The 12,953-nt window shown below is 57.2% G+C and overlaps 1 protein-coding gene across 2 annotated transcripts in view; it reads right to left on the bottom strand.

Moving 5' to 3' along the window:
- The window catches only part of CAMK2A (calcium/calmodulin dependent protein kinase II alpha), a 72,123-nt gene extending 59,304 nt beyond the window's left edge, over positions 1-12,819 (bottom strand). For both annotated transcript variants that reach the window (XM_082454225.1, XM_082454226.1), the window contains exon 1: positions 5,701-12,819. In XM_082454225.1, the coding sequence (XP_082310351.1) occupies positions 5,701-5,762 (62 nt within the window). In that variant the 5' untranslated portion in view covers positions 5,763-12,819. The remainder of the gene's footprint in view (positions 1-5,700) is intronic.
- Between the last annotated feature and the right edge of the window lie 134 nt (positions 12,820-12,953).

Raw genomic sequence — 12,953 nt, 5'->3', positions numbered from 1 at the left:
AGTGGATGCAAGAGTCACAGACATGTTCCTCCTTTTATGTGATGCCAAGACACCAAGGCCGTCAGCGTTTTCCAGCACAGAAGGTCCCACCGGCCTTACAGGCCCACCTGACGCCTTGGTGGGCAGCTAAACCCCACGAGGACCTAGATCTAGTGCCTGGGCTGGGTCTCAGCAGGCTGTGACATGCTCAGGGGGCTGCACCAGGCTGGCCTGGGGAGGGAGGCTTCCTACTGTGCCAGAGAGAGGCTCGGAAGAGACCGTGACACGGGCAACATGCGTGCAGGAGGGGTGGACTATGGCCAAGGGACCAGCACAAAAAAGAGGGAAGCGGAGAGAAAGAAACAGAGATCAGAGAGACACAGGGAAGGACGAGAGGCAAGGGCAGAGGGAGAGAGAGAGGGAGACAGAGAGACAGCCCAGAAGCCTAGCCAGCATCATCTTGCTCTCCCTGCACTGGGAGGTAAGACTCTTGCTCGATGCCCTGTTGGAGCCAGTGTGTTTGTGTACTTGCACGTCCACATGCACCCGTGTGTGTGTGTGTGTGTGTGTGTGTGTGTGTGTGTGTGTGTGTGTTCGTGCACTAGCAACAGGATGCAGGCGCTGCATTCCAAGGCTCTGTCATCACCCCACTGAGAGGACCGGGGCCCAAGACTGCAGGGGTGCTGGCAGCAGTCACCGCACACTTGTGCAGGGAGGCGGGCAGGCGGGAGGGAAGCTCGGCAGTGTCAGTGTGTCTCAGGCTGTGTGGAGGCGGAGGCCTGCGGCATGCACCAGAACATGTGCGTGCCTTCCGCTCTGCTGGCTCGGAGGAGGAGGGAGGAAAGGCTGTCCCCTTCCCACCTGCCCCCCAACTTCTCATCCTTGGCCTCTGGCCCCTGCACACCATCTGGTCCCCTACCAGACCCTGCTTCTGCCTCTCCCTGTGGCCTTGGGCAAACCACCTCTCCCTGGGCGTTGGCTCCACCATCGATGCTTGTGAGAGACAGTGTCTATGGTCCTCCCAGCTCTGGTGTTCTGGAAGCCTGAAATTTCCCAAGGGTGCCTTCCACAGACGGAGGCTAAAGAGGGTAGCAACTCTAACGGCACATTTCAGCATCTGCAGAAGTGTTCTGATCCCCATTTCACAGATGGTAAAGCTGAGCTACACCAAGGACAAGGAATTCACCCAGGGTGGTGCCTCAAATTAGAAGTAGAATCATGACTGGACAATAAGTGACAGTTCAGAGTTCCCTCACCCACAAGGCCACACTCCTCTTCCCTGGAAGTGTTCCCCAGACAGGGCACCAGAAGCGGCCCCTCTCATCAACCCTCCCCCCACACGCAGGGTGCTGGAGACCCACACCCAAGCCTGAGAGCTGCCACCAGTCCGCTGAGCCCGTCATTCCACCTTCTCAAGCCTCAGTCTCCTCATCTGTAAGATGGGCGAGTAAGTTCTCTGCCTCCCTCAGAGCTAATGGGTGGAGAAGTGCCACACCGGCCCCAAAGTGTTGTGAAGGTGAGAGGTTATTAGAAGCAAAATAAAAGCACAATACCGGTCTTTGGTGGGGGGAGTACATCGATGCCCATGTGTTTTCTCCCTCTCCAATATTACACCATCGATCCTTCTAACAGCTCTGCCAGGGAAGGGCAGGATTGCTAAGCACATTTTGCAGATGTTAGAGCTTGTGTCGCAAGAGAGAACCTAAGCACCCAGGACCCTGGGCCCCCCACACACACTCCACCCCCCAGCGCAGGGAGATGCCTCTGGTCCCCAGTGTCCCCCACTGATCAGCCCAGCCTAAGCCCCATTCATGATACAAAGCCGTGGAGGTAAGAGGGGTTGGGGGCTCTGGAGCTAGCTCTCCCCCCTCCTTCGGGCAAACTTGCTGGCGCCTGCAGCCCCTCCCCTAGCCCCACCACCGCCCTTGAGTCAGTTTCAGACCCCTGTTTCTAGAGAGGAAAGAGTGGGTTGCAAGCTCTCCAGCCTCCCTCCCTCCTCCCCCACCCCTTTCTCAAGAAAAATCCCCTTCCGAGCCTCTTTCTGTGCAGCCCAGTGATTACACAGGCTGCAGGGCAATTCTGCCTCTCTAACTAACCTCTCCTGGGAGTGGGATCCAAAGCCCAGAGCATGTCAAAGGCTGGTGGAGGCACCCTCCTTCTCCACCTCTTGGAACCCAACCCTTTCCCCTGATCTTGGTCTTCGAGAAGGCTGAGTCTGCAGGGGAGCTCTGGTGCCACTGCCTGGGCCCACTCTGACCCTGCAGCTGGCGTCGCTGCAGTCTGCCTTCTGCCTCCAAACAAGCTTCTGTGCTCCTAAGGTCTGGGCTTCCATTTCTCTCTCCCATGGGAGGGAGGAGGATTGGGGTCAAGGGAGGAGGGAGTGAGCTAGTCTCCGGGTCCCAAGAGACAGCCCCACCTCAACCCTCTAGGGAAACTGGAATCAAGTTCCTGGCTTATGTGAATCATATGCTGCAGTGCGACCTTCGTCCAGCGGCATCAAGAGGCCCCAGGGCCCTGATTCCAGCCCACGCCCCCTCAACTGGCTGCCCACCAGGCGGGGGAGGAACTGCCAGCCCTACCACGAGCTGCTCAAAGGCCTGCACTCAGGAGCCAGGCCTCACTGGGCAGGGTGCCAGGAAGCCCTCGAGAGGCATGTGTCCTCCTCTCCAGCTGGGCAGCCAGGGCCCTTCAGAAGGAGGTCCAAAGACCCCCATGTCCCCTTGGAGGACCAGCCCAGCTGCCTCAGGCAGTCACCGTGCCAGTGATCTGAAGCGGGCTCCTAGAACGGGGGCTCGGTTTCTGGGTGGTAACAGTAGTGTCCCGGCTGACAGGGACCTTGGGTCACCAATTGAAGGATGGGCCCTGCAGGCACCTTCGTTGCTTATCCCAACAGAACAGGAGCTGTTGCATCCCTGCCAGCCTGGGGGGGTGGGGTGGGGGGCAGGGCTTGGTCAGCCCCCTCTGCCAAGCCGGGAAAACTCCAGACAAAAGGTAAAGATGTGGCAGGTCAGCTTCAGCCTGTCCGTCTGAGGGCAACAATGACCCCAGTGTGCCAGGCTTGTCACTATGTCTTTATGAGAACCATCTCATTTCATCCTCCCAGCCCTTTTTTACCTCCAGGTTACAGGTCGGGGGAAAGAGGTGCTATAGCCTGCCCAGTGTCACAGTGCTATGGGTGGTGAGGTCCAGACCCTGTGCCCTCTCTGGGCACTGCCACTTCCTGTCCCACTGGGCACTTGGACTGAAGCTGCACGCAGAGCACGAAAGCCCTGTCTCCTCAGTGATGCACCCAGGCCTTTTAGATCCAGGCATTAGAGGTGTAGAGCCTCATCTCCTTTTTTTTCCAATACAAGCATCCTGAACCTCAGGCCCATCCTTAGCCTTTCCGATGTCTTGCAAGTCCTGACATTGCCTGTACCATTTCGTAAGTTTGTGTATTTTTCTAGGGAAGGTAGACTTAGACTTTCATCAGATTCCTGGAGGAATATGTGACCTAAAAAAGGTTAAGAGCACTGATGGTTGTGGAAGGAAAAGGTCTGAAATTGATCAGATTAGGCCTGGCCATGCCTGCCACCCTCAGTTTTCCTGCCATGGCCACGAAAGGGCTCCCTGTCCCCTGAAATTCTGCCCGTGCCCCAATCCCTCCAAGCGCCCCAGCTCCAAGAAGGCTCACGCAGGCTCTCCTTGACAAGTCACCCCCACAGCACCCAGTCTTCATGATATCCATCTCCTCTTGGGGCAAAACATCACTTTTATTTTCACTTTGAGCGCCTGAGTCATGTCTCAACTCCATTTCACTGCACTCTGTGACGCAGTCCTCCCGAAACCGAGCCTTGCTCGCACCCTGAAAGGCAGCTCCCAGCTGATCAGGGAATCCTTGGTTCCGTGGATGCCAGAACCCAGCTGAGAAGGGGTCCCTGCACAAGTGCAGCAGACAGCCTCGGTCCTCCAGAGCAGCCCCAAACGTTTCGTTCCTGCTGTCCAGCCCCCAACATCCCCAGCAGAAAAACACACTCAGAAAGACAGGAAGTCTGCAGACAGGAGTGAGCACACATCTGCACATGGGTGTGTGTCTGTATGAGGGAGCTGGTGTGTGCCTGTAGGTATCAGGATAGCCTGGTGTGCAAGTGTGTGAGTGTGTGTGTGTGTGTGTGTGTGTGTGTGTGTGTGTGTGCGGGCAGCCTACTTGTACACAGCCACAGGCCCACCTCCCACATATATGCAGACACCAGCCTGAGCTCACACATGCCTTCAACACCCACACTCCCACCCGAGCCCATGGGCCCAGGCCTCACACGCACACACATAAACCTTCCTGTGGGCATGCCCCCCTGTTCCTCTCAGATGTGCATGTCCAGACCTCACAGGAACACCAGTGAGTCCAAGTCCCACATGCGCATCCTTACACAGACATATATTTACGCACAGCTGATGTGCATACAGCTCTGACCGGCCATACATGTGTATACACAGTGACGCATGTACACACCTTCGTTCCCATGCAAACCAGCCAACGGACCTCCTTGTGCCACCTGCATCCACCCACCCCTGCAGGGCACACTTGCATTTTCAGGCCTTACACATGAAGCACACACCAGCACCTCCCTTCTGGTGCACACACACGTGAACATTTGCACACCTTTTCAGTGCATGCAAGTGTACCCCAGAGTCAGTTCTCACGCAGCAACACACATCAGAGCGCACCCCTGGGTGTGCACATTCAGACCTCACAGCAGCACATACCTGCTCACAGGGCCCCTCTCCCCTGCACTCCTGCTGCTACAGCAGGGACCACCCAGGGCATTGGAGCTGCTCTGCCCACGGGGCAAACTCTGCCTCTAAACTGTACCCCTACCATGGATCCATCCCCGGATCCTCCACAGACTTAGCTGGCGGCATCCGGGAATGCTTCCCTGACACTCCACAATCTATGGGGCTACCCCAAAGGGCTCTCCACCCCCCACATCCTCCCACCCTTCTCTCTACACCAGTCATCAGAGGCAGGAAATGAGCTCTGGGGCTGGCAAACTTTGCCAAGGGACCAGAGCTGGTGCACCCTCACATCACTAGCCCCTGCAACAGCAGTGTCCCCCCACTGCTCGCCTGATTGCCCCTCCCCTCCTCCCAACACCCAGGAAGCTTCACCAGTGGCTCCATTATTAACCCCTGCTGTACTGTTGCCCTCACCCCTGGCAGGAGCTGGCAAGGGGGGGGAGGGGATGTTCTTACAGGGAGAAGTTGGCCACTCTGCACAGCTGCTGTAGGTGCCTAAAGGCAGGAGGAACTACCCGGGAGGTGGTGAGCTCTCTGTCACCAGAAGTAACCAAGTTGAGGGAGATGGCCACCTCAAGAGAAACTCAACAGGGGATTCCAGTCTTAGACTCAGCTGACTGGGAAGATCCCTTCCTTTTTAATCCTGTTTCTAAGAATCTGTGTGTGCCCAGGTCATGTGCATTTGTGTGTGTATGTGTGTGTGTGTACACGCACAGACACTGCCATGCACTGTCAACCCTTCACCTCTATGCACACACTCGCCGGGCTGGCCTTGGCTCATCTTGGCAAACATGCCCGCACCTGGCTCTAGGCACTCTGCACATACAAGTGCCCCCAAACACATGCAGCCTTCCTCCCTGCGTGTGCACTGGAAGCACTGCAGGTGCACACCCCCACCCGTGACACTGACCCCCTGAGCCCTCCAGGACTCTCTGAGGTGCAACTCACTTGCCCAGTTCCTCGAAGAGCTGGTACTCTTCTGTGAAGCGGGTGCAGGTGATGGTGGCCATCCTGGCGCTGGGTGGGCAGGCGAGGCTTGGGGCTGGAGGACCAGGACTGGGGTGCTGCTGCTCTGCTTCCAGAACTAGGGGCCACTCGCCTGCCCGTGCTGCCAAGTGCAAACTGAGAACCGGCTTGACTGACGAGCCCGGGGCTTCTGAGCAGAGCACTGTGTCTGCTCACAGCCTCGCGAGTCTTCGTCAGCATTCAGGTCCCCATGGCAACCACCTCCGAAACGCCCTGTTCCCGTTGCCCCGGTAACTGCCTCCCCAACACCTGCCTGCCTTCCACTTCAAAACCTGCTACTGGACGCCCTGGCCCTACTGCACACAGTACTGCAGGCCTGTGTGGACCCGGGGGTGGGTGGACACAGCACCCCCGAAGTGATGGACCAACGGAGGGGTTGGAGGAGGGGAAGGAGAACAAACTTAGTCCACAAGTAATCTTCAGTCTTCCCACCTCCCCCATTTCCAACTGTGGGGCCCTTGTAACAGACAAGATGGGATTAAGTGGGGCAAAAAGGCAGTTGCCATGGTAACGGCCGGTGGGTGCCACATTCTGGGATGGTCCCCCGGAAAGACAGGATGCAGTTACCCTGGCAACTTCATCTCCTCTGGAGAGACAGGTATTGCCCCGTTGCCCTGGCAACAGCCAGGTTCTAAGGTTTACAGGGAAACGATGGCTAATTCATTGGGATCTCTCTCTCTCAGTGGATCACTGTAGTCTCTGTAACTATCTCTCTGCTCCCCTCTAATTTTTTTTTTTTTTTGCCTCTTCCTCTGTCTTTCTTATTTTGCTCTCTCTCTCTCTCTCTCTCTCTGTTCTTTGCCACCTTGTCCATCACACTGGGACTCTAGCTAGGGGGAAGTGCAGAGGAGCTATCAGGATTCTGGAGGGAACATTCCTGGCTGCCTGCTCACCCCAACCCCTCTCAGCTATGACAATTGGTCCCCTCCTGAGGTCTCTTCCATAACCACTCCCTTACCCCAGGCCGCCAGAGGGGCCATGGAGATCTGGTCTCCTGGGGCTCATGTCCCAGTTTCTGCTTGTGCTTCAAGTCAAGGTGAAAGAGGTGGAGGCGGCAGTGGGGAGGGGAGCATGGCCTGGCTTGGAGGGGAGTGGCCGTGGACCTGCCCTAAAATCCTCATTCCCAAATTTTGTGGGCACTTTCCTGGCCAACTTCAACTCTTCAGGGCAATAACCATATCTATGGCCCCAAGATCTCACCCCAAGGCCCGGTGGGTTAAGAAGGAAAAGGACTGGCATTTAAAGATCTGAATTCAATTCCAGTCCTAACATGTATTAACTGTGTGACGCTGAGAAAGTCACAGCCCCTCTCTGAGCCTCTAGCTCCTTTTCTACAAAACAGAACAAAGTTGCCACTGCAGAGGAAGGCTGTGAAGATAGAGCAGGCTGAGGGCTGTAGAGGCCTTTGGGGAGTATGTAACTATGAGGCCTCTTTTTAGTTTCTAGAAGAAGAAAAGGAAGGTCTAAAGTGAAACCACGACCACCCCCATCGCTCTAGCTTGAACTCAGAATCTCAGACCCTCACACCCACCTCCTCCATTCAAGCTCACTTCACAGCCCACCAGGCTGAGGTCTCATGCCAGCACTTGCCCACAATGAGCACAGGATAAAAGGATCCAGGATCCAAACCCTCTGGGTTTCTAACCCACCCATTCTGAACCTCCAAATTGCCTTACTGGTCACCTCACTTGCTGGACACATTGTCTGCTTGTTGGTCATCCCCAACCCCAGCAGATCCCTGACTCACCACCCTAGGTCCAGGAGCCCCTGGAGAAATCTAGGTACCCCCCCTCAAAATTCTGCCCCTCTTCCTGAGAGTTGGGAGTGGGAGAAAATGATGGAGTTGACTCTGATGCAGCCACTTCTTCCCAGGAGAGAAACAGGAGGGAGGCAGAGGGGAAGGAGGGGAGGAGAGCCAGGGAGGAGGGAGTAATGGCTTAGCCACTAATTGCACCATTACCACCTTCAGAAAAAGGAAAAACCACTCAGTTTTGTTTCTGCGCACAATATGCTTCCTGCTTCTGCCGCCAACGTTGCAATTCAGAGGCAGAGAAGAAAGGCCTTTGCTCGGGGGCTGCACGGCCGGTGGGCAGCGGGCAGGGCACAGAACACCGCTAGAGGCTAGAGGCAAATGCGCGCAACTGGAGGAAGGGCTGCACCGCCACCTCCGTGTCCCAGACCCTCTAGCCTGTCCCCAGGAGGGGATGGCTACCACACATGAAAGCACTGGAACAGTCCTCAGTCACCACTGAGGGCACTTGCATCATTGCCCAGAGGCGAGGAGAGGCAGCGTTCTGCAGTGGTTAGAGTGACTCCATGACCTATAGGCTGTGTGATTTGGGATGGGTATCCTAGCTTCCCTGTGTCTCGATTTCTTAATCTGCAAAATAGAGTAAAACATTCCCTAGCTCCAGGGCTGTTCTCAGGATTAAATGTGATGAGCACAGTGTCTGACACACTGTAAATGCTCAATAGACGGGAAATTATTCTTATTAAGGGACTCAAAAGTCCCTCCGTCTTCACACTGCTCTCTCTGAATCATGCAAGTACACATCACTATCTTCAAGTCCCAGCACTTTGGGTACCATTCTCTGAGTCCCCACTGGAGTTAAGCTCATGGTTTGAACATCACCTTGCCCTGGCCTGGTTTGCAGAATTCCCATAGAACAAAGGACTGGGGCTAGAAGGCAGGGGTCACAAGGCCTCCAGCTTGTCAGGTGTCAACCTAATGGTGCTTTAGAAATTAACAAATAAGACAAAAGGCAACTGTGCCCTGAGGCTGTATTAATGGGAATCTAACGTTCTGAATAAAGGAGGTGATAGTCCTGCTTGGCTTGGAGCTGGCCTGATCCTCTCCCCTCTCCTCACCCCTCCTTTCCTTCCCTTGAGCTCTTCCTTCTCAGGTGTCCCTATCCTTCCTATTCCTTTTCATCCTCTTTCTTGTTTCTATCTCCCTTCCTCTCTTGCTCTCAGTCTCAGTCATCCTTCTCTCCCTCCCGGTGCTGGCCTGGATCCTGTGCACACGGTCCTGGAGGGATGGGCAGGACCCAGGCTGTAGGATCCTGATGGTGCCGAGATGCCTGGAGAGGACGGAGAGGGAGGAAGAGAAGGGAGAAGAGGAAAAGGTCTCCTTGGCAACTCTCTTATACACACACACACACACACACACACACACACCCCTCCGAACCTTCGAGAGCCTAGCACAGGGGTGTGGGCACTGCCTCAGACAGGCACCCCCAACCTGACTGTACTGTTGCCCTGCCAAGGAGGCACAACTGCTAATTCACTGTCTCCCCTGAGCCCGAGAAGCTGGCAGCTGTGCCCGGTGGCAGCGGGCAGCAAGGAGCCAGCCCTGCCTTGGTGGCGCTGAGAGCACGAGCCGCTGATTGCAGCAGGGGGACTGTTCCTGCCAGACTCCCCACTTCCCAGGGAAGTGGCAGCAGGAGAGCCAGCACGTGTGCCCCCAGCTGCAACTTGCGTGCGGTACTCAAGAGCAGGCCTGCCTGCCACAGGCTGGTGGCCAGGGGTGGGAGCCCTGGAGGGCACTGAGCTTGGCTCTGACACTCTAGGACAGGGAACCGGAACACAGGCTGTACCCCAAGGAGCTGGAGAGGGACAAAGGGGGACCAGGGTCAAGTTCCTGGGCCACAGCAGGGGGTGACACCCGACTCAAATCCCACCTTGCACAGCCTCCACGTGTGCTCACACACACACGCCCGAGTGCCTCAGGGTCCCGCAGGGCCTGGGTAGGCACCACAGAAAACGTGCCATCTGCACGGTCCCCAAGAGGCCTGTCCCATTAAGGGCAGTGAGCATGGGGGCAGAATCGGTGGAAAGTGGGCCAAGAGAGAAATGATTCTGCAGAGGGTCTAGGTGGAGAGCGATTTGGTTCATTACTTGCAGTAAGTCATGCCAGCCTCGCACTCAGAAGGGAGAGGAGCCAGGGGTCAGGGAGCAGCTCAGTCCCCTGAGGTGTCCCACATATGTGGCACTCCTTGCAGGGGAGAGGGACACAGGGAGCCAAGGGACAGAGAACCACAGCTACTGGGTTCATGTCTGCACAGCACAACCTGCAGCTCAAGGACCCAAGTTCAAGTCCTGCCATTGGCTGTCAGTGTTGATGGCAGGTCTTTTTCCCAGCAGGGCCTCCATTCCTTCCTGAGAAATGTAAAGACAAGATGTTCCTTCACTGACTCCAAAGACGTGAAAAACAGTTCTTTCCACTTTAGAGCCAAGCCCTGTGCTAAGCACTTTACATATTGCACTATTTATACCTCACAACAAATGTCCGTGAGAGAGGTACAATCATCACCCGTTTTGCAGAGATGTGGCGGGACTTAACCAATATAAGGTTTGTTTGACTTCAGCACCCTGCCTTGTGTTCCTTGGACTCCACTAGTTCCAGAAGGGCCCTGAGGCGGCCCAGGCCGCTTACATACAGGGGACTGAGGCCCAGAGAGAGGAAGCTGCCCTCCTGCAGTCGCACAAGTCCAGGGCAGTCAGGACGACAAGCCAGAATGCCTGACTCCCCCAGCAGTGCTCCTTCCCTTCCCCTCCCTGCCCCGCTCTTTCCTGCACTCAGGGCTACCTGCCTAGGTCCCAAGGTGCCCAAAGGCACCAATCAGGAAGAGGAAATAGTGCCAAGGCCCAGGGTGGGGCCCAGAGCCCTGCTCCTCCAGCCAGGTTAGGGCTCTCTCCTGGCTCCTAGGGGACTGGTTATCCCTGCCCAGGGCTCCACAGACAGGGCCCAACTCCGACGGGGCTGCCCCGGCTCTAACCCATCTGTGGCAGATCTGCTGTCATCTGGTCCAGCCAAGGGGGAAAGAGGGGGCCTGTCTGGCATCTCCAGGCTCCACTCCCCTAAGGGGCCAGAGCTGCCTCTGGCCTGCCCTTCCTTCCGTCCCTCCTCACCATAGGTGGTGCAAGCATCTGCCTGGAGATGCCATTCAAGGGCCTGACACAGAGTTCAGACCCAGGTGCCCTGGCTGGGGGGAAGGCAGGAGCCAGAGGGGGCGGGAAGAAGGGGGTCGGGGGCCATGCTGATTGCTGGGCAGAGCAGAAGCCACAGCAAGCAGGCTGAGCCTCTCATCACAGTGCCCTGAGCCCTGAGTTGCTCTTCATCCTGAGCAACCAATCCCAGGCCCCGGCCAGCTGCCGGTGCCCCAGTTAGGCAGGCTTGGGGACTGCTGGGCTGTGGACGGGGTTACAGGCTGAAGCTTGAGTGGGGCTCCTGGGCTGTTAGCTGGGCTCTGGGTTAGGCAGGACTCTGAGGCAGATGAGCTCTAGGCTGGGTTTAAGATAAGATCAAGCCTCCTTCTCAGGGCACGGGGAGCAGGCACCAGCCCCCAGCCCCCAGCCCCCAGCCCCAGCTGGACTCTCCATGTTTGGGGCCAGATTGGCCACAGGGGGTAGGCCTTGGTGCCTAGAGAAGAGGAGAAATTGGCCTTTTATGGTCCTGCGCTTGTGGCCCCAAAAGGCAGAGACCCAGGAAGAGAAGCAGGGCTGGAGCTGGAGGCTGAGCCACCTTGGGCCGGGCCAACTCAGCAGACACGGGAGAGGCCTCCACTCAACTGGTGTAAGCCTGGAGCGGCAGGGGAGCCCTGAATCCATGCCACTCTGGAAGCGGCCAGCCCACGCAGCTGGCACAAGGACCCGGCAGAGCCGGAATATCTTGGGTCGTGGGCAGACCATGGATAACCCATCCCTGGGGTATGCCAGACCTGGGACTTCAGAGCCTCCCTCCAGAGCAGGCAGAAGAACTGGGGGTAGCCGGAACCCAGAGGCCCCAGCTGGTCCTGCCCCTGCCCCATCATGACCCAGGCATCAACATCCTGGAGACAGAGAAGGGTTCCAGTTGGGGGAGGCCGTAAGAGGTAAAGAGAGCAGGGCTGGGAGGAAGGGCCTCAGGACATGGACGGTCACCTCCACCACGCAGCCCCAGGCCTGCCCCTCCCTCCTGGGCTCAGCAACCTCTGCAGTAGGGATGCAGCTCTGTAACCAATTCTTGAAGGCCCCTCACTGCACCGCACCCACCCCACCCGTCCCGCTCATCCACATGCTGACGAGTCCTAACAGGCCTCCTTTGCCAGAGACAAAAATAACTATTTTCAAAATTCACAGCAGGGCTTTCGCCTACACACACTGCACCGACTGGAAGCTGAAGGGAGATATGCAGAACGCAGTGTGCGGATAGAGGCCCGCTACACAGCCAGCGAGCCCCGAGACCCCCATGCTTCTTCTCCCCACCGCCCAGCCCGTGTCCCCCAACACTCACACACCTAGGGGCGCCCAGAACACCTAGGGGGAGGGCTCTCAGTTTGTCCACTGTACACAGGGACAGCGAGGCCCGGAGCGGGCCTGAGATTTGCCGAGGCCCCACAGTGGCTCTGTGACCAGGTCCCACACGTTCTGCCTCCTGGCCAGGGCGCCCACCTCCTCTCCCATTCCCTGGACCAACAGTGAGCTCACGCCTGGCCCAGAACGCACGTGCACACATCCACATGAGCACTGCAGCCCTCGCTTCTGTGTTATTGCGTTTTAATCAAGTTCACGGGTTCCTCCACAACCCTTACCTCGGCCAGTCCTCTACAGGCCTGTGAGGTAGGCAGAGCCAGGGCTAGCACTCCCATTGCAGGTGGGGAAATCGAGGCCCAGGGGAAAAGGACTGGGCCGAAGGTCAGAGTAGAACCCAGATGTCCTGATTGTTGGTGCCCGGCTCTTTTCACAGCTTGATCCTGCAGGAGCTAACCGCCATGCCCAGTCCTCCCCTCCCCTCCCAGGAAGAGGAGCTCACCACCACTGCTCCCGCCACTAGTCTGTTCCCAGGACTAGCCCAGGCCACATGAAGATCCAGGAAGGTCACCCCCGGGTCCCTGCACCTCCACCCTCAGCACTCAGGGGATCCCTTTCAGAGAGCAGCCACATCACCACGCCTCGGCTGGGGTCCAGGCCTGGGGCTGCCTCCAGGTGGTCCCTCACCCAAGAAGTACCACAGAGGTCCAGGGTCCAAGAGCAAGGCCTTAAGTGAGCCAGGAGGTGACAAAGTTGATGGGAACTCCACCACAGCCCCAGGCACCAGGTCCACACCGCAGAGCGACAAAGCTATTAGAGCTCATTCTCCAGATGAGGAAACTGAGGCCCAGAGAGCTCATGCAGGTCACTCGAGGTCACAGAGC

The sequence above is a fragment of the Balaenoptera physalus genome (assembly GCF_965194825.1).
Source record: "Balaenoptera physalus genome assembly, chromosome: 3".
Classification (NCBI taxonomy): domain Eukaryota; kingdom Metazoa; phylum Chordata; class Mammalia; order Artiodactyla; family Balaenopteridae; genus Balaenoptera; species Balaenoptera physalus.
Note: the sequence above shows the minus strand (reverse complement) of the source record. Positions and strands in the feature narration are given on the sequence as shown.